We start from the raw sequence: 20,653 nt of genomic DNA, 5'->3' as shown, positions 1-20,653 counted from the left end.
CAGGAGAAAGTGATACCATGCCTCACTTAAGTAATACAAGTTTGTGTACTGTTTTTATATGGTACTAAGTACTTAATGGTTTGGAAATATGTTTCCAGAAGCCAACAAAGTGAAACAATAGTTTGGATTTGGATTGAGTAGTTGACATGGCAAAGATTACACCAATTTTCATTGCTATAAGGCTTGCTTTGATTAATGTTTTTTTTCTAGAAGGTAATTTACAAAATTTTACTTTCTATTACATCATCCTTTATATCATACTCCTTTCTAAAGACAGCTGATAGTCACTGATCCATAATGATAAGACTGGCTAGGGGCTACAGGCCTTCTGTTTAATTTAAATGCTAGATGATTATTGAAATTACTGTAACTGTTTTCAGGCAACTTGCTCACTCTCATCCCCTCCACTGTATCCTTTAAAAGGTCTAAGAAAACATCAAGCAACACTTAAAAGAGCTTGTGTCATGTTACTTCTTTTACGTCTTTGGAAGATTTGCAGTAGGGAATTTTTTACTTTTCCCATATTTTCAAAAGAATACATTTTGTATTCAATTCTCTACACATTGGGAAAAATGCTTTATCCTTCCACTGTGTAAAAGTGCAGCTATTTTGAAGGATACGAGCAAGCTTCCACCCTGTGCCTCTAATTCAATGAATACCATTTATTTTTTTTTCACTGGAAAGCTAACATTTGGAAATGTGAGGCACTTAAACCTAATTCAAACTTGAATCTAATGAAAGGGTTTACTTCAATAAAACTATTTTAATAAATAGGTAAGCAAAATGTGCTAGCTACAAGCAAAAAATCAGCAATAAACAATTGTTCCCATACAACCACATGCATGATACCACATATTTTCTTTTGGTTATCTACAACAACCACTGGCAGTTTCCAGTTCTTAGAGGCTGATGCGGTTTGCAGCTTACTGCATCAACTCCTTACATGTTGCTGTCATGATGAGACATTTTAATATGACTTCACTTCTGTTCCTGAATATGGCAAACAATATACTGTGCTAATAATTGCATTCATTGAGAGGATTAATCAATAGACTGGAAAGAGAAATTAATTTTAAGAATAAGACTGCAGCCTTCTTTTGGAGACTTGCAACTTGAAATTTCTATGAAGAAGTTGTGCTCAGCATCTCATTAGGAGCACTTCATCTAGTTTCCCATGATGATAAATTAAGTCATAAGTTCTATTCCTCAACAGACAGCTTTTTATCTCTCATGAAAAAGCAAAAAATTAGAAACTAAAGTAAAAATGAAGTCTAAACAAAGCATGCATTTGGATCCAGACGTGGTTTCATTTATATCAACCGCCAACTGAAAAAAAACCAATTATCAGTGGATCAGTAACACCTTGGAAGGTTTCCCTTAAAATTGCACAGATGTTCTTATCTGACTAGAGAGGGTTGTTGAAAGGATGCAGTTTGCTTCTGAACTTACATTTCAAAATCAGTAAGGGCTGAAAGGTTAGAAAGGTAATGAGAAATTAGACTTCATTTGAGACACATCCAGTTCATGGCAACATTTCCAAGTGCAGAAACATCTTGAACATTTCCAAGTGCAGAAACATCTTGCTGCTTCCGATAAATGAAAAGTAACCTCCTTCCCCATAAGTGAAGAAGACACTGAAAGGAGGCAAGCATTGATTTACTGCAAAGGAAATGTCTGTGAAAACACAACTTTTCCTTCTTATTTTCTTGAGTAGTTAAACCTTTCCTTTTGATTTCTATAATCTAGCTTCTAATACAGGAGATGGAAAATATTTCACATTATTTAAATCATAAACCACTAGTTCAGGTGGATTTGATTAACATTTGGAGGAGGTGGCACATTTCCAACATGCTACCAAGTGAACTTACATGCTTGTTATTCATGAGTTGTTCATCTTGTGGAATCTTATAATTTGATTTAAGGACTGTTTGGGTTTAGAGCTCTTAGACTTACATTCATGCTTGTTTAATTTTGCCTTTTGTACTTTGGCCACTATTTATAAAGTCAGAACTCTGAGGATCTGGGTAGCATACCTGCACTCTAAGAAAAATGGGGGAAGGTTCCCGACAGGGTACATGCTTTTCACTTGCAATTTGGAATTGCTATGCTTTTCTTCCAGCAAACAGCACCAGGAACAGGCAATGAAAAACCAGATGCTATGTGAAGTCTTTTCCCAATAAAACCACAGCTGTGGAACAAAGCAAACCTTGAAGAGAAAAAACCACCACTGACACCAAACAGTCTTAAAAAATGTTACCCTGAATCCTGTGGTTTCTTAGTAAAATGATTTCTTAAAAAGCCTCATGAAGTGAATGTCAGACCCTTAGATACACCAAATAATTAGTGATGGGATAAACTTCAAAAGAATCATTGTATGATTTAGTTCAGTCAAACCCTGGAAAGTCTGTGGGCCTACAGTAAGCCAGAGTAGGACTCATTGAATTCATTGCATCTTCTCAAATTTACACCAGCTGAAGTCTAGCCCTTTTTTTTACTCAGACATCTTGATGCTATCCATGTCCCTCACATCCTCCCTCTCTCCGCTTTCATGCCAAACCAGAACAGTCTCTGCTCTCCTTGACAGTCATTCCAGTCCTCTGACTCCCAGCTGGTTCAGAGTTAAACCATTTCAGATTTCACCCAACAAGCATAATTCCTTTTCCCACCACCTCAGATACTCACGTAAGATGTGATTTTGCTGGCTAACACACACACACAAAAAAAACTTTGCAGAGAGATAATAATATTTTTATTACTCTATTATAATATGTTCTTGGTTGCTATGAGCATATTAATGTTAGAATGCTTCATTCCCTGACTTAAACTAAAGAGGCAGGAGTGAAAGTGTGTGTATGTGCATGCGTGATGGGATTTGGGAATGCAGATGTTTCTGCTGCAAAACCAGAAAAAAAGCATTTTATCATAGTCTGAAAACAGCAACTCCAGCTGATAGACAAAGAGCAAAATAGTAGTCATTCAAGACAGAATATTTTCCCAGTGGGAGGATATAGTTACACATACTACGTGCCCTGTCTAAGCTCAATAGCAGGTAAATGCTGCTATCTGCAGATCTGAAGTGTTCTGAAAACACTTCTACACAAGGCAGACTGTTCTCCCAGCCAGAGTCCCTGCATGCTGGATTGCTTGACTGGACAGTGGATGCCCTGCCCTCAGCTGACTCAGCAACCTGAGAGTGAACTTGGTGTTGCAGTGACTACAGTGCTTCCTGTCTGGGTTTGCAGAGAGCAAGACCAGCCAGCAGTTGAGTCTGCCTCCAGTTTTGTGATTGTTTGCATGAATTCAACTTCATTATTTTTCTCTAAATGGTGGAATCAAGACTCAGCATAATTTGTTTCCTCTAATACTGATTATTTGTGGACAAGAAGGATTCTGCTGCTATCCCATCTGTATAGATTCAGGCTTAAGAATGATTTGTCTCAGTACTGCTATGACCCACTTTTAAACTGAGTCATTATGCAAAAGGATAACCATACAGCAAATGCTGATACACTGTCATTCACAATGACACCAAATTTTGATGCTGTCAGTGCTAATACACCAAACATCCAGAATGCTGTTGATACCCCTCAAAGTACAAATGCCTGCTATTGTGATTTCACATTTAAATGGACTGGTGAAGCCTCAGTTCCACTGAAGTCTTGCCACTGATTTCAGAAGAACCAGATTATAATGATGCTAGTTCTTATTATCCTAATATAGACATTCTGTTTGCTGTAGGAAATAAAATCATTCCCTTAAAATGCAGCTGAACACTTACTTTTACACTGCAGATGAAAGTAAGACCTCTCTCTATAAAAAACTGATTTGATTTTCATTCCTGAAGCCAATGTTGACATCAGAGATTCTCATCCTATTATAGTGGCTTGGCTGCTCACCATATGCAGCAGTACTATGGATAAGTACTCAAGAGCTCCTACACTCCAGGGAAGAAAACACGTCCAACTAAGACATTTCATCCCATTACTCTTCTTTCAAATATGCCTCAAACATTTTATGGAGACAATACAATGACCTTTGGGGCATAAAGGCCAGCATAAACGCTGCACTACAAGCCCAGTTTGCACTTAATTTTATTAGAAGAACGATAAAATTGTATTGTTTTGAATTATGAATTATAACAACGAGTTACTCTGGTAGAATCCAGACTAGACATCTTGTACTGGGGCTTGTCACACAGCCAGCAAAGCCATTATCATCTATTTAAATGGACTTAATTTCCAACATTATTTTCAGGGAATTTTTTCCCTGTGCTAATTAATTGTACTCACAATTGCACCACTATAAAATACTGCTTAATGTATACTGCTTAATTTTCTTCTTCTCTAAGCATTCCGAACATGGAAGAATTAGTAAACGTACAAAAGAGCTTCCATCATTGTTCCTGATATTTTGACAATTAATTTCTTGCTTTTGAGTTTTATTCAATGCAGTACTTTTACCATTAGTTGTTTAATTTACAACTTAAAATCACCTTACATTAAGATAATCTATTCACTAGCCACAGTCCCTATCCTGAGAAGTTCACTATCATCCAAAGGAAGGAAAAAGATACTTCATGTAAAATGAAAAAAGACAAGGTAGTCTGGTTTGGCACACACATATACCTTTAAAAACTTAACCTTGAATTAGTAGGCCAAACTTCCACAGTGCAGTTGCAAAGTTAAGTTTACAGGTGTCACTCCTGTATCAACTGACCCTAGTGTCCCTGGAGTCACTATCTAATCTGTACTAAACTGGCAATTACCCATTTTGATTTCACTGTGCTAGCTTGTAGCTGGGCTTTCTGAAGTAGTACCAGAGGAAAGAAAATATGACATTGCCTTTCTGCTTGACAGTATGAAGTTGGTTCTAAGTTTGGGTCTGCACCTTGAGCAACAGAGAGTCTAGGTAGGTAGAAAAAGAACAGAACATTCTGGAAAACAACAAACTGGGAAAGGAATAGAAATTTCTCTGTAGGATGAAAGGTGGGCCCATTGGGGAAAAGCAAATACTCCAAAGTTGATAAAAAATCCTTGCTTCCTTTTGCTTTTGGAACAAGAAAAGAACCTGATCTGCCTTTGGCACGTATCTATCGTGGTAACGTCTCAATAGTGCAGTCACAGATTGCTCTTCAAATAGTTTTTTTAATCTATCTTGTAAGATCAGATACTGAGTCCATGTATACACATTGTTACACAGACAGAGTAACTCCTTATTCAAGGACCAGACATGTTAAGAAAACTGCATCTACCTCAGTGCCACTTAAATAAAGGCATTAGAATGCAGTGCAAAATTATCACTAACTGTGGCTGCGAGGAATCAGGTCAGTCCATGTATCACAGTACAGGTTTGTCAGAGACTCACTTATCATTTCTTAAGATAGCAATAAGGCAGTTTCTTGAGTATCCAGAGATGCTCAATGAAACACACAAATTGATATATCTTTGCACAAAACCTGAGAATCAGACATATGATCCAAAAGGGAGATGAAACTTTTACTACCTTCAAATTAGCACTGAAGAAAATAATGGAAAATTAATATAAAATTAATGTCATGCAATGTGACAAGTGACATTTAACACTGCCAGAAAAATTGGTCACCATATAAATTACTTGTTGGATATTTTCTTTTATTCCCGTTCCTTTGGAAATTTCCCTTTGCCTGTATTATCTCACATTTCTCAGAAGGTGCCACACACAGTTTCTCTTACGGGACTATTTCAGTTATGAAGTTGGCACTGTTCTGAAGGGGCATGTCAAGGGGAGCACAGCACTGGGCTCACTTAGCCCTTTCTAATCTGGGCTGCCCACAGTGCTGGAGACCTCAGCCCAAGAAATTCCAGTACCATTGGGTTTAGGGTTCAGAGAGCCACAAAGACTACAGCTCCAGGGATTCTGAGGCTGGAAAAGGGAGCACGGCACTGCATCAAAGAAACAGGAAAAATCTTTTTTTCATTAACATGTCCTTAACAAAAAAACCCAAAACATTCTACTAGTTGAATTAATAAAATATATCCAGTCTGGGAAGATCATTCTGTAATATGCTGTATGCAAGCTGGATTTAACTTATTTTGTTAGTAGGATTAATTTTTAGAAATCTAAGACTTTCATGTTAATCCCAGATAATAGTGCAGTTTGGTACACTAAAATAATTACATCAGAATGCATGTCAATGTGATTTGATTTTAAATGAGATGGAGCATGTTACTGGAACTATTGCCCCTTCATTTTATGAAAGGATGACCTGGAAGAATGTCAGACAGGGTTCACCATGTCTCAACAGCTGCAGACTTCTGCTTCAAGTCATCCAATATGGCTTTGTTTATTAAAATACTGATTTTTTTTTTTTCACAGCAAGTTAGCATGAGACATTTAAAAAATCCAGACGTGACTTTATCACAGCAAATGTGCAAATATTTTGTAAGAAACTGGTATATAAAATTACCTTCTACACATGTACAACTGAATTACCATGTGCTACAACCAAATACAATTTGTGGTTTTAGTTAAAAACCCCACTACCCTACCTGGTCCTCCTTACCAATTTGACTCATGTGCTTCCTTTTTGCATCTCCCTCGTACCCCATGTCTTTGCTCTGATTGGTTGAAGCAGGGCTAATGCCCATTTTATTTCTGGTTAATCTGATTAAGTAAGAACCCGGGATTGTGATGTCAGTGCATTAGTATAAGTAATTCTTCCTGTAGGAAGGATGGCAATTTTGTCCTTTTAGAAGCAGGTCGTGATCTGACTGCAAGATGAAAATAGAACAAGACAAACTGCAGTAATAACACCAACTTATTCTCTGATAGCATAGTTCAAAGTAAGATCATGGCTCACGGACTGCAGGTAAGAAAGCATAATGAATCTTTGGTTGTTTGACTGAAGGGAGACTTGGATGTGGGGGAGAGGTTGGCTCCAGAAAAAACAGAAGAACATTAGAAATATCAAGTGATGGAAGGCCTTGTTTCTTATATTTACTCAGGAGAAAATGTGGCTTTCAGAAGAGACATCTTCATTTACTCAATTCTTTCACAAACTTATAACATTATTTATTTGACTTTAATATACCTATATTAATTTTCTTTCATTTGGTGATGATGAAAAAATACTTATGTATGAATCTCTTTATTGCACATAATTGTTGTAGTTAATTTTGTTCCCCCCCTTAAACTCAGAAACCTACATCAGTAAATGAACAACAGATGAAACTGAATCTAAATTAAACAACTAATTCTTTGAGTTATAAGCTCTTGATTTAATGACTTTTTGTGACAGTTTAGTAGATTGCTTGGATGGAATGTTGCTGTATTATTTATCACTTGTCATAATACAAATGCTTTATGAGCCTCTAAGGTATATGCAGCATGTTGCTATGGTGATGTCGTGCTCAAACTGATGCAATCCTTACAGCTCTGTTCATGAACCTAGCAGTAGACCTTAAAAATGCTTCACACACAGCAAAAATTATTATATAAATGTAATGGATGTTCTTTGCATAAGACAGTCTAAATGAGCGTAGTTGTTAACCAAATAAAAAGTACTAAATTGCACTGCTGGAGTACTATAAGCAGTAATCACTGTGCACACCTGTAAGATAAGCTTTATTCAACAGTTACATTAACAAGGACAAAGCTAATCTTTCCCTTGAGCTGAAACGCTTGTGATGCCTCTCAGCAAATGCAGCAGAAAGATAATTTCATTGGCTACAAAGCTGAACTTTAACTTCCTGTTAAAAGCAAGCTGAAATTGAGGCTTCAGATGAAAGCTGAATTAGGCTATTAAATAGGGCAATCAGTATCACGAGGGGGTAAAACAAAAACTTCCTAAGTTGCAGGTAGTATAGTCACTGCATTTAAGTTGCAGTTAAGCAGAATGCAATACAGATGGGGATCTCGGAGAGAAAAAACCACAAAAAACCCAGTAAACTCCAAACAACAGAAAAAAACCCCATGCTGCAGCACTTTTTAAACTGTTTTTCATGTCAGTGGCTATCCTTAATGGTTCTTTTTCTGTATTCCAAATGAAAATTATGCTTATATATTCCAGTAGTCTAAAATAAACACTGTTTTTTTAGCTTTGACCAATGCTTCTATGTCCTAGCATCACTGCTTCTTGTTGACAGAATCCCACATCCAGTATGCGTACTGTCTGTCACCAATAGCAACCTGACACAGGCAGAAATTAGCCCATTTTAAACTGGCTAACTGGATTAATATGACACCCAAACAACAATAAGCAGTTCTGCACTGCATTGAAGTCTGCTCATGGATGCTACTGTCCAACCTCATCTGCAGCTGATACCTGGGTAACTGCCAGTATCTCTTCCAAGATTAATAAGGCACAAACATACTTAATTTGGAAACAACCCTTCAGCTAAGCTTTCATTTTGCTGACTTCAGCCACAAAGAAAATAGTAACTAAACCAGGCAAAATAGTACTGCTGGCACAACCGTGTTCAACTGCATAAATCTAACTTGGAACATCAAGGCCTATCAACTTGCAGCACCTGCAGAATACAGTTAGTTCTGTTAGCAGTATCTGCTAGTGCAGCAAACAGAACAACAAGCTGAGCTGCAGGTCAGCAGGTCTCTCCTTCTCACTTATGGGCACCCTCTGCAGCTCTCCTCTTCCAAATATTATCTCAAAGCCATTCCTTTGGAGTAAGTCATGTCTCCTGTCCTCTGAGTCAGCCGAGGTATGTGCTTACCTCTGTCAAAAGTTCAGTTGTGAATTCACACTTAGGAGACAGAGTTTTCTCTTTCACACAATGGAAAACAATGGGCAAGGTAGTGTAGCATGCTGACTGGAGTTGAAGCTGTAATCCCAATCTATTTGCCTTAACTTTTAATTTTTGCTTGTCTGCCGAACAATCAAGTTACTGTGGTCTGCAGAAGAGGAAATGGGGTGTAGAAAGGGGAAGGAGATTGTTGTTGGTTTGGGGTTTTCTTATGAGCTGATGATGACTGAGAATTCCTCTTGTGAAGACCAGGACAAAGTAGTTATCCATCCATTCACATCTCAGACGAGTGTACTAGCTCCTGATTTACCAGATTATGAACTGAACACTTTCAGATTTTTTTTAAATTCTGATATACTACTGAGGGGGGAGGAGTCTTTCTCTGTGTTATCAGAGACCGGAAAGTTTTTTCCAGTGTGGTTCTGTCTTTACTCTTAAAGCTATTTCCCTTGACTTGCAGATAAGAGATGAAGAAAGCGGCTATAACAAAAATCTATTTTGCATTCCTAAGCATTATGAAGAAGATTTAGAAAGAGTCTTCATTCCTCATGGACTCATCCTGGACAGGTATGAGGTAATCAACAAAGAGTAATGATAGTGATGCTGATGATCCATTTCCCTCCAAATGAAAAGACTGATGCCCTACCCTGCATAACTCATGAGATATATGGAAACCCTGCTGCTGTAACACTTGTGTTCTGGAGTTCAATACAAGAGGAGCTTTAAGGACAGGATTCCTGTACAACCCCAGTTAAGTTTCCATGTTATCTCAAATACCTCTAAGCTGTCCTGTCCTGCATAGTTTAGACTTGACAGTATGTCAAGTGAAGTAGTCATCATCTTGTGAACTGTAAATATTCACTAATTTTCCTATGCCTTAATGTGGTCACAATTTGCTGATTATAAAAGTCTAACAGCAAGATCAGAATTTTACCTTGGACATTACCTAATATATGGTTTAAAAAAATATATAAACAAAAATCAATACCCGATATACAGAACACTTTACAGGATGTGTTTATGTTTGTTTGTTTTTCCTGACAGGACAGAACGTTTAGCTCGAGATATCATGCAAGATATGGGAAGCCATCACATTGTTGCACTCTGTGTCCTTAAAGGAGGCTATAAATTCTTTGCTGATTTGCTGGACCATATAAAAGCACTAAACCAAAATGGTGATAAATCTGTACTTATCACTGTGGATTTTGTTAGAATAAAAAGCTACTGTGTAAGCAACTTTTTTTTAAATTCACTGACATTCTTAATACTGGTAGTTTACATGAAAGCTCCACAGAAATTGAGTTTATTGAGTTTATGCATAGAGCCTGTTCAAGGCTACTCAGTTTATTACATACGGAAATGCAAATGATTTACCAGCCTGCCCCAACAACTAGATAGATATCGTTTGTTCCCTGGAATGCACAGACAGAACGCTCAACATGACACAAGCCATGGTCAGGTCTCCAACGACTTTCTCTCCAGCCCAAAGCATCCGTACAGGTTCTACTCTGTCTTTACCACAGCACCCTCTGGTGGGAAGGAGTATCAGAAGACCTTAGTGTCAGCGCTATTTTCCCTCTGGATTATTTGTTATTCCTGTAGATCATATTGGAGAGACTTGTTTTACTTGTTTTCATAATCTGTGTGGTTGGGAACAGGTATCTTTTGCCCAAACCAATCGTAGCTGGTCTGAGCCAACTACTGTAAAGCACTGACTTACGCTACTTTTTTCCCCAGTTTTCTCTTTTCCCATATTAGAAGGCTAGAGTTCTGTGCAGTGATCAAACTTAATTCCACGCTAAATATAACAGTTTACAATATCCTATAATTTTTTCATGGAATTCTAAAACAAATCTGTGGTAGCAAAAAGAGTTGAAGACAATAGTATCTATTCCAAATACAGATGTACTCCTGTTCCATACAAACACCTGTCTGCACTGATCCTTCACACTCCCCTCTTGCTCTCTGCTACTTAAAAGTTCTTTTACCACAGGAGTGTTGTGTGAAGTTACAAGTGTCATTTGACGGGTCAGTAGCAAGAGTAGCAGACAATTCATACACATATAATGTTTTTGAGAATGTTTTACATGAGTTCACTCTCTTCTTTCTTCTCCTAGGATTCAGATACAGAACAAATCAGTATTGTTGGTGAGGAACTGTCTACACTAAATGGGAAGGTATGAATTAGCATCTTCAGCTTTTATGGCAAAGAACAGTTCCTGTGTATCTTCAAGGAAGTCCATCTTTAAGATTTTGATACTACATATTTACAGCCAATTAACACTGGTTTAGTGTTTTGAAACAGTAATTCCCACTGATGTCAGTAGAAACTTAACATGATCAGTACTGAATGCTTGTAAAGGTCCTCCTAGACATTTATCTCACAGCCCACAGAAATGAACCATCTTAAATTGACTCATGCCTTATGGCTTTAGAAAGTTACCAATATACATAGAATAAGATACAAAACCTGACATCGGTGGGTTTATCAGAGTATTTCATGCTTCCATAAATACTTACAGAAAGACTCTTCAAAGAACACTAAAATAAAGTAAGGAGTTAAGTGACAAGATCTTTTGAAAATAAATTGAAACTTAGTTGTAACTGAAGTTTGCAGTGCAAACTTTTCCCAGCTCTGTAATTCGATGAATGTTACCATGTAAACATTTTCTTTTCTTTCTCTCCCTACATGGTCTTTTCCAGAATGTGCTAGTAGTAGAGGTAAGTAAAGACTGGAGTGTGGGAGGAGGGAACAACATGGACTTTTTTCTTCCCATTTTGCAAGTTAATACTTATTGCATATAAAACAATTATGCTACCAACTGGTTTATATGCTTTAAATTAAACCACTAACATCTGGCTTTTCATTCAGACTTGGAGGATAATGCATTTCTTAATCTCTTTCAGGACATTATTGAGACTGGTAGAACAATGAAAGCACTACTTTCAAAACTAAAAGACAATGAACCAAAGATGGTAAAAGTTGTAAGGTATAATATGTCCACTTACTAATGTATTGTAAAAAGAAGATAAAGCAAAATAATTTAGGTGAATTGTCAGTATGTGCTGGTGGGTGTTTGGTTTGATGTCTGGGGGAAGACAAAGTAAAGGTATTCATAGTTTGTCAGCACTTGCAAGATGACTGCAAGTGGCATTCTAGATCCTCTTTTAAATGATCTCTAAAACGTTTTTATTTTGGTTTTTTGCTTGCTTTTTTGGGGGGTTTTTTTGGTGTTTTTGTTTTTGTTTTTTTTTGGGTTTTTTGTGTGTGTGTGTGTGAGGGGAGGTTATCCTTGTCTCTGTAATCATAATGCTTTAAGAAAACACTTAAAGTTGCATGTAGCAGCTATGCTCCTCCTGGTGACTGTCCAGGAGGTTCTCAGTTTCTTCAGAAGTGCACAGGAAAAGCAAAAATGGGAATGACTGTGAAAGAAATCTTAGTGACATTGCACAACTTGTGTTCTTCTCCTTCCCTCCTCACTAAACTCTTTACATGCCACTAGAACTTGCTTACCTGACTGTGCTATCCCAGTTTGCTGATATGCTACTACACAAAAATATAATTATTTGGGACACAGAACTGAAAATATCTAAATGTAAAGAGATAGAGTCATTTGGACCTTTAGAATGAACCTAGATCAGAACCTTCACTTCTTCCTCAACCATAAGGCTATACACTATTTCTTTCTATTATGATAATCTCATTGTGTTAATTTAATGAATGATTGTAAGAGAAGGGAATTATACAGCTTAGAGGAAGACCTGCTTTTAAAAACATAACATTTTCTGCTTTGCCTTACAGCCTCCTTGTGAAAAGGACAGATCGAACTTCAGGCTACAGACCAGACTGTAAGCACTGAGTTTTTTCTGGTTGTCTGAAATAAAATCTGTTAATTTATCTTCAGGTAGTAAGTCTGAAAACCACCATGTAAGTTTCAGGAAGGCCAAGAGGCATGGGGGAAAACACATTAAAATGTAAACTGATGACCTATTCCATGCTGAAATATCATGATTATGAATTGTTTTGTTTTGCTTTGGGGTTTTTTTTTTTGTTTATTTGTTTTTCTCAATTAGTCTGAGTGTAGGTTTGCCTATTTGTTACCAGGTACAGAATAAAATCTTAACATTGTATTGTTTGGGCTTTGACCCTACAAGTCAGTTTTTTCAACTCTACATTAAACCTACCTTGTTTTCAAACACAATGCCTGCTGAGTCCCAGAGCATCTACTTTTACAGAAGTAAAATCTCATCCTGGATAGAGGTTTAAAGCAGGTATAAAATACTTATTTTGCTCTTAAAATACATTGTTTTAACCTTTTAATTGTATTACTGATAGAGATGGTATCTATTCTAACCTCTGTTATCCATTTATTGCTCTGGTGCCTAAATAAGCACGCCAAGTAACTTGAAGGCAAGATGATGTGTTTGGTGTTACTCTTAAATAGCTCAAGCATGTGTTAAATGCAAACTGTGTAGTTAAAAGCTATTTACACCACCCAAGTATAAAAAGAATTGCATTTTTCTTACAGATATAGGCTTTGAAATTCCAGATAAATTTGTGGTTGGCTATGCTCTTGATTATAACGAATACTTCAGAGATCTAAATGTAAGTACATACACGTGTGCTTCCACTGTTTCTTATATATATATATATATATATATACACATATATATATAAATATATATATGACTGTTACCACAGGTAAGCAGCAAGAATATTACCTTACACTAGGAGCTTCACAACAATTAAGAACATTTAAAATCTGACAAGAAACTGCCATTTAACAGGCAAAAACGTTATCAATGTGCCAAGCTGGTAATTCAGTGCAAATGTATGAAAGTTATTTATGCCTTACTTCTTCTCCAGTCTGCTTCACAAGTCTCCAGGATTGTTGGCAGCATACAATCTGCTGGCCCCATCTGAAAAGAAAGTAACTTGTAATTTGGCTTTCATTTCATGTTTGTCTGCCTTAGTGAAATCCTATGTTGCTCTTTTCTAGTCAAGGCTTTGAGATGGCTTTGTATGGACTGTGTGTGAAGGTTTTTCCTACCCTGTATAACGTGTCCATCAAGATCTTTTTTCCTTTGTTCCAATCTCCTTAAGCTGCACTGAGTAGCAGATTTGGAAAGTGCATAACTCATAGAAAGAGCTGTTCTTTTTTCTCTCCTTAGTTTAAAAAAGCACTTTCTTAAACCTAACTAAGTGGCAAAGTTTTTCCTGAGAAAATTCCTTAGCAGAATTGGTTTGTCTTATTAAAGACACATAATGGATACAATGTTATTGCATAGCAATATGAAGGATACAATGTGACCTCTTCTGAATCTACAAATCTATGAGTGGCATATGAGTTCGAAGCAATATTAAGATCTCAGTTTTACTGACTGAAGTAGTAAATTTGCAACCAAACTCACAAGGATGACTGTTCTAGTGCTTTTCTTACAATGCTAGGAATATGACTGACAATCATTCTTGAATGTTCTTTGAATATAAAGATTGACTAAAGTACTAAAGTTCTATAACTTTTTCTTTTATTTTTTTTAGCACATCTGCATTCTGAAAGAGAAAGCCAAAGAGAAATATAGGACCTGATAACCTCACCCTTCTGAAACAACAGTTCAATGGCATGTCTATCAGTGTAGATGAGTAAGTGAATTTTACTCTTCACTGAGGAACTGCAACATTTTTTTTAAAATACTATTCTGTATTGTTTCCTATAATGACTATGTAAAACAGCTTAAAGCTGAATGAGTTGTTCAAGTTTCAGTGAAACCTGAATAGAACATTTGCCATAAAGAGCCAGTATTTGTACATGTGCATGTAATGATATTTGGCTTTTAATGCACTATATGAAGTAACACATTGTGATTATCTATAAACTGCTATTGTTTTTACACGATTATCTATAAACTGCTGTTATTTTTATGTGTTTGTAAATATATACACATGTGCTTCGTGTAACAAATAGGCTAAATAAGCATCTAAAAACTTGAGGTTAAGTCAACTGTACTGTATGTGCACCAGATGGAAAAAAGATTTGCTTCTTTAGCTTAATGCAATGGAAAAAAAGTAAATATTAAGGTAACTACAGAGAGAATAGTTCTTACACATTATTTCCTATTTTTTTGAGGCAAGGGATCCTATGTTGATTGTACCATTAAGGGGTTACTAGAAATTCAGGTAACACTATTACTTGCTAAGGCTGGATGAGAAACCACCATAACAGGAAATCACTTCTCTTAGTTGTGTGCCTCTAATGAGAACTGGAAGTTTAAATTTGATTGCCCCAAAACTGCCCCAAGCTTGAGGTGATCCCTGATAAACTGTTTCCTACCTGTACTAAATTATCAAAATAAGCTCTAAGACCTTGGGTTATTTTCCACGCATGAATTTAGAGTGCTGAGCCGAGTCTGTTTTCAAGGGGGTCTGCTGCTGTCCTTCGACTTCGAAGTCCTGAGCAACAGGTGCCAGCGCTTGGACAGGCGTAAAATGGCGCTTGCCAGAGTCCCCCGAGGGCTGGAGGCTGACATCCGTCATGTCCTCAGCCCCTTAGAGCACCTGTGAGAAGAAATTCCAGTGCCTGTAGGAACAGACCCCTTACCGAAAGCAACGGGAACGGCACATAATGGCGCCCAGCGCCACCTGCTCGCTGCCACCCTCTGAGGGCAGGACACGACGCTTCGCGGGTTTCTGGTTCTCCCGGCTGGAGCCAGAATTGCTGGCAGCTACCATCGCCCGAACAAGCTGTCCCCGGCATGCCCCAGCCATTTCTTCCCCTCAACAATTCCTTCCCCTCAGCCATTCTCTCCCCTCAGCCATTCTCTCCCCTCAGCCCTCCTCTCCCCTCAGCTTTCTCTCCCCTGCCCGCCACAATCGCCTCAGGAGCGAACGACGCCCGCCCAGAGGCGGGAACGCCGCGCGCCGCTGTCCCGTGAGGAGCCGTCGCGTGGCGTGGCCGCCGCCCATCGGAAGGCGGAGCCCGGGATCCCGCGTGCTGATTGGTCAGTCCGGCCGTCAGTCAGCAGGGGGTGAGAGAGGGGGCGGACGGGGAGGGTAAAGTCCCTCCAGGAGCCGGGAGTGTTTATGATGGCGTCTGCGGAAGGCGAGGAGGAGCTGGGAAGGTAGTGGTTATCCCTGCTCCTTCCTGTCCCGCCGTACCCTTCAGCTCCGGGGAAAACCCAGAAGGGACGACTGTAGGGACCCTCCCGGACCTGAGGGAGGTGAAGGCTGTGTCTACAGTGCCCACTGCCGGGGGGGGATGTCAGCAGGGGCGGTGGGGGGGTAAGGACCGTGCGGGTGTCAGCGGCCCTGGGGCTCAGCTCTGGGGCTCAGCTCTGTGGGAAACAACTCCTGCTCCTCTTCTTCTCCTCCTCCTCCTTCTCTTCCTCCTCCTCTTCTCCTCCTTTTTTCCTCCTGCTCCTCGGGTATCGCGTCGCTCCTTTTTGTTTGTTTCTAGAGAGAGTCTGAAGGAGCAAGCCAGGGTGCGCTTGAGGGAGTTCGATGTCGGGGACAAATTCTCCCACGTGCCGCTGCGCAAAGCCTCCGTCCTGCTGCCGCTGCTGCTGAGGGGCGGGCAGCTGCACCTGCTGCTCACCCTCAGGTCCATGCAGGTAGGTGACACCCCTGGGCCCATCCGAGCTACGGTGACATCGCTCCCAGGGGAGCTCCTCACTCCCGGTAGCCTGCAGAAGGCTACAAGGTGATACTGTGGTACACCGACGATTCGAGTATTGACATGGCAGAAAAATGTCAAGATGCCCAGACCCCCGAGACAGGAAAAGATTATTTCTGGATCGCAAAATGATATTTATATCATTTCCTGTGACTTAAGTAAGAAAACTGATAGTGCAGCTTAAGTTAATGTGACTTTTCAATCTGCATGTAATATTACTCTTCTCTCACTTTTATATTTGAAAGCAAAGATAACAACTAAAGTCCCCCATAGCTCATATGCCAGCACCTTTTACAACTTTTTTTTTTTTCCAGTCTCCCCCCAGTTAACTGTATTCAGAGATTACTTACTTGTCTAGTTTTTTGTTGTTTAATAATGGAAGGTTTTGGGAGTCTTGCTTAACAATAACAGTCTTGCTTAACATTGTAAATGGCCTTTTTGCTGATCGTTGTCACATAAGCCTATTACTATAATGTATTTAAAGGTATGTTATTTAAGCCTGTATTTTAGAAGTTACTGCTCTTGAATATTTTGATCTCACTATTCAAGTTGTATGTCTAAATTAATTTGTTAGTCTCTTGTGCAAGCAAGATGATGAAATATTTAAATATTAAAGCAGAATGTATGGTATGAATTACACAGCCCTACACAAGTGATATGTGTACTTCTGGTAGTGAGGGTTTATGGATGAGTTTGTTACAGGCCCAGCTTTTTCTTGTGTACATCTTGATAAGGCCTGTTTCTTCTGACCTGCAGAAACCTGCTAAACACCATTTCCAGCTTCTTTGAATTGAAAGATAAAGTGATGCTGCAATGGGAAGAAGTACCTGTGTGGGTTCAAGAAGAAATTTAATGGAACTTGTTATATTTAACTGTAGTACCTCTTTACATTCTAGTTGAGAAGATCACCAGGAGAAGTGTGTTTTCCAGGGGGTAAAAGAGAAGCAATTGATAAAGATGAAATTGCTACTGCTCTCCGAGAAGCTAAAGAAGAGGTGGGACTCCAGCCAGAGAAGGTGGAAGTCATCTGTAGGCTTGTGCCTGGAATTGATAAAGTAAGCAATGAACCGAGTAAGTCAGCATATTGTAAGAAAATAAGCTTGAGTTCTTTTCTTTTGTAAGGCTGATAATGATCTTTCCAAACCTGTAACTGCAAATAACAATGGCTTCTTAAAGTGCAGAGCCTGTCTAGCCAGCAGAGTGAAGGGAAGAGATTCTTGGTATGTGTTTGGTATTTGTGAGACCACATTTGGTGTCATGTCCAGTGACAGACACACTGGAGTACCTGAGAGACAGTGCTAAACTGGCAAGAGTTTAGCAGAAGGCCACAGAGATCATAAGGGGGCTGGAGCACAATTTATTTGGTGTCTTCCTTATGCAAGCTACTATTTTCATAGATATTTCCTCCATATTGAAGAAAGGACTATATTTAAAATAGACATTTCCATAAATGAGCAGTTCTAAAAAGTATGTTTCATAACTAAATATACTTTTATCAGGTTTTTTATTAATAGCGAAATATTTCACTATCCTAGGAAAATAGATGCAGAATATGATGAAGCATAGGTGAACTAGAAAATTTTAATTTAAATCAGAACTCACCAAAGTAAATAAGTAAGACTTGTGAGAGAACATTCATGCTTTTATTGCTGTAGCAGATTGCCAAACCTTTTTAACTGCTGTGTAATTATACAGGATGGACAGAATATTAGTAAAATTATGTTTAACAAATAGAAAATTTAAAGTTGATTAAAATATATTTAAAATCAGATTGCTGTTATAAGGACCAAATTGTATTACAGTTAAGAATATGTTGTAGCTTTCTTGTACAGTTTTGTAACATCTGAAATGTTTTTAAAATAAAGAACATTCTTTCACTTGGTACAAATATAGTGTTTGGGTGGGTTTTTTTTGTTGTTTGTTTTTTTTTCCTTCTTAGATGAATCACTTGGTAACACCAGTTGTAGGATTTATAGAAGATACATTCCAGGCCACTCCTAATCCCCATGAAGTGAGTAAGGTTTTTGTTGTGCCACTGGAGTACTTTGTCAAGCCCAGAAATTACCACACGTTGCCTTATAAAACCCCCTCTGGTGGCTCAGGTCGGCTGCACTGCTTTATATATGATGACCATGAACATAAAATGTCATTCAAGATATGGGGACTTACTGCACACTTTGCTGTATTCCTTGCTCTTGTAATTTTTGGAAAGAGACCTACCTTTGAAGTTGACTATGATCTAGACAACTTAATTGCATCCTCTGAGAATAACTTCATGAGTTTATACACATCATTAAATGAAAGAAAGAAAAGTAATCTATGACAAACTAGTCTGGTATTGAATTCATATTGAAGGGGGAAAAAAAGTTTTTGTTTATTCCCTTTGTACCTATTATTTGCTTGAGCTTCACACTTGAATTTCTTCTGAATTGGGAACTTACTAAAATTTATTTTTAAATTACATGTTTAATTTGACAAGCCCTAACTAGATTAATATAATTTTTAATTTGTTACAGTGCTGCCAAAAGCATGTGATTGACTTAATATTCCATTTTGGAAGATCTGTTTCAATTTCTGCCTTTGTTTTGGGTGATATAAGATGCTTTCTGTGGTTTGCCTTTTGTATAATGAGATAATACTATTTTATCTAATTCTTGCCTTTTTGAATTACAGTATGAGAACTCATGGGGCTGTGTATCTTACTTTGTGCCATATGACATATGGACAACAAACTGTATACAGTCTTTACTAAGCACAATAAAAATACAAAAAATGACAAGTGCTTTCAGAGTCTTGTTTTGGTTGGGCTTGGTGGAGGGAAGTTTAATGAGGCTTTTTGCCCTTGCTCAGTTTAACAATTCTCACAAGGAAATTCTGTAGAATATGGGAAACTTAGTACACAGGCAACAGTACTGGAGTCAGCACACTGGGAACTGTCCTCTGCAGAATCCAACTGGTAATTGTCACTTTGACAATGAACTCCCAGCTGCTGTGGGTGGTTTTCTACCCAGCTGCATTTCATGGTACTCATAGTTTCATCTAGACCAAACCCTAGGTTGAGCACAGGAACAGTAGGCAGGGCTGTATCCAAAAGCTAAGGATTTATAGTTCCCCCTCTATCCCGAGCCTGTTACCTGTCCTGCAGAGGAACTAAGCACATCTGTCCAAAATCATTCATAGGTAAAAGACAATAGTTACTACATTTGTCCTTGTTAATTGAAGTACTTACACAAAGTTATACGTTCTGGTGCCTTCCCAGGGACTGGAATAATTTCTGAGTTCTCCAGTGCTTTTTTTTCCGTTCCTGTTAGGAAAGAAGATAAAGTTCCCTAAGTTTCAGAGATAATTGCTAATAATGTTGAGATGGGCTCTTAAGAGAATGGCTTTTGCATTGGGACATTGCAAAAGATTCATCCAGCTTGAACATTTTAGCATATTTAAATATATTCAAAGCATTCTATCCCTGTACTAGTTTTTTTCACGCCTGTGTTATTTACAGTTGATTTTTTAAGTTAAGAGAAATTTTTTTTTTTGCTAGGATGAAATCCTTGGAGAAGTAGTAGTCACAGTTACAAAGAACAGCTTTATTTTTCATTATTAAACATCTGTGAAATTGTTAAAGCATTTTTAAAAGCTTAACTTTAAACTCTCCATCATATCATTCATATCCTCAGCGGTTTCTCTCAGCACTAATGTATGCAGGAAAAGCAACTAATTAAAATAAGAACATTGTTAATTAAAATAGAGCAAAGCAATTAGACCTTTAGTTAGTAAACAGAACAGGTATACCAAGCAACTTAATTATGAACCCTTCTGTTCCCAGCAGACCCTTTACTTCATCTCTCAACCAGATCTGGCACAGAAGTTGTACAAATTGTATGAATTCAAACCTCAGTTTGTTTTTATTTCTCTTTTTTAAAACATTATTATGTGAAACTGTAGGGACAGCACGAACAGTTATAGCTGTTGCTCCTTCTAGCAAATGGAAATGGTGTTGATTTTTGAACCAAATTTTTGAACCAAATGAAAATCAGAACTTATGAGATCCAACTAAATACCTTATAGTGGTTTTTATAGTAAAACCCCTGGGGCTTCATGCTTCACATTATGCATCCTACAACATTATTTTGACATTTGGGAGGTACTTTCTGAAGTGAAAAACTGATTCTTTATTTAAATATCCAATTGGGATCTGAGTTCCAAAAAAAAAAAAATCCCTGGAGCACAAAAAGAATGGAACGAAAC

The 20,653-nt window shown here is 38.0% G+C and overlaps 2 protein-coding genes and 1 long non-coding RNA gene across 4 annotated transcripts; 2 read left to right on the top strand and 1 right to left on the bottom strand.

The window, feature by feature from the left end:
- The first annotated feature begins 6,697 nt into the window (after nt 1–6,697).
- On the top strand, nt 6,698–14,553 carry LOC139801973 (hypoxanthine-guanine phosphoribosyltransferase-like). 2 transcript variants are annotated; one of them, XM_071756670.1, is made up of 9 exons: nt 6,698–6,847; nt 9,250–9,305; nt 9,783–9,966; nt 10,856–10,915; nt 11,442–11,459; nt 11,646–11,728; nt 12,541–12,587; nt 13,268–13,344; nt 14,281–14,553. In XM_071756670.1, exons 1-9 carry the CDS (start codon nt 6,830–6,832, stop codon nt 14,326–14,328), a joined length of 591 nt encoding a protein of 196 aa, XP_071612771.1. In that variant the 5' UTR covers nt 6,698–6,829; the 3' UTR covers nt 14,329–14,553. The 2 variants fall into 2 exon arrangements, with proteins under 2 accessions (XP_071612771.1, XP_071612770.1); XM_071756669.1 differs by having other exon boundaries at nt 9,199–9,305.
- On the bottom strand, nt 9,720–15,545 carry LOC139801974 (uncharacterized). The gene is made up of 3 exons (XR_011728439.1): nt 15,327–15,545; nt 13,595–13,648; nt 9,720–10,267 (listed from the first exon to the last, which is right to left on the bottom strand). It is a non-coding gene; the product is annotated as an uncharacterized lncRNA (long non-coding RNA).
- A 180-nt stretch (nt 15,546–15,725) lies between these two features.
- NUDT7 (nudix hydrolase 7) lies at nt 15,726–19,154 on the top strand. Its single transcript, XM_071756668.1, has 4 exons — nt 15,726–15,857; nt 16,193–16,346; nt 17,305–17,463; nt 18,348–19,154. The coding sequence occupies exons 1-4, from the start codon at nt 15,820–15,822 to the stop codon at nt 18,729–18,731; spliced, it is 735 nt and encodes a 244-aa protein (XP_071612769.1). The 5' UTR covers nt 15,726–15,819; the 3' UTR covers nt 18,732–19,154.
- The last annotated feature ends 1,499 nt before the right edge of the window (nt 19,155–20,653 follow it).

This window comes from Heliangelus exortis, chromosome 13, assembly GCF_036169615.1.
Source record: "Heliangelus exortis chromosome 13, bHelExo1.hap1, whole genome shotgun sequence".
Lineage (NCBI taxonomy): Eukaryota > Metazoa > Chordata > Aves > Apodiformes > Trochilidae > Heliangelus > Heliangelus exortis.
Note: the sequence above shows the minus strand (reverse complement) of the source record. Positions and strands in the feature narration are given on the sequence as shown.

What these genes read in the sequence shown, in the direction of transcription:
- LOC139801973 (XM_071756669.1), top strand. An exon ending in TTAGAATAAAAAGCTACTGT is followed by an intron (nt 9,967 to 10,855) that starts GTAAGCAACTTT and finishes TTCTTCTCCTAG; the next exon opens with GATTCAGATACAGAACAAAT. An exon ending in TTCAGGCTACAGACCAGACT is followed by an intron (nt 12,588 to 13,267) that starts GTAAGCACTGAG and finishes TTTTTCTTACAG; the next exon opens with ATATAGGCTTTGAAATTCCA.
- NUDT7 (XM_071756668.1), top strand. Translation starts at nt 15,820, where the DNA reads ATGATGGCGTCTGCGGAAGGCGAGGAGGAGCTGGGAAG. An exon ending in TCACCCTCAGGTCCATGCAG is followed by an intron (nt 16,347 to 17,304) that starts GTAGGTGACACC and finishes TTTACATTCTAG; the next exon opens with TTGAGAAGATCACCAGGAGA. An exon ending in TTGTGCCTGGAATTGATAAA is followed by an intron (nt 17,464 to 18,347) that starts GTAAGCAATGAA and finishes TTTCCTTCTTAG; the next exon opens with ATGAATCACTTGGTAACACC.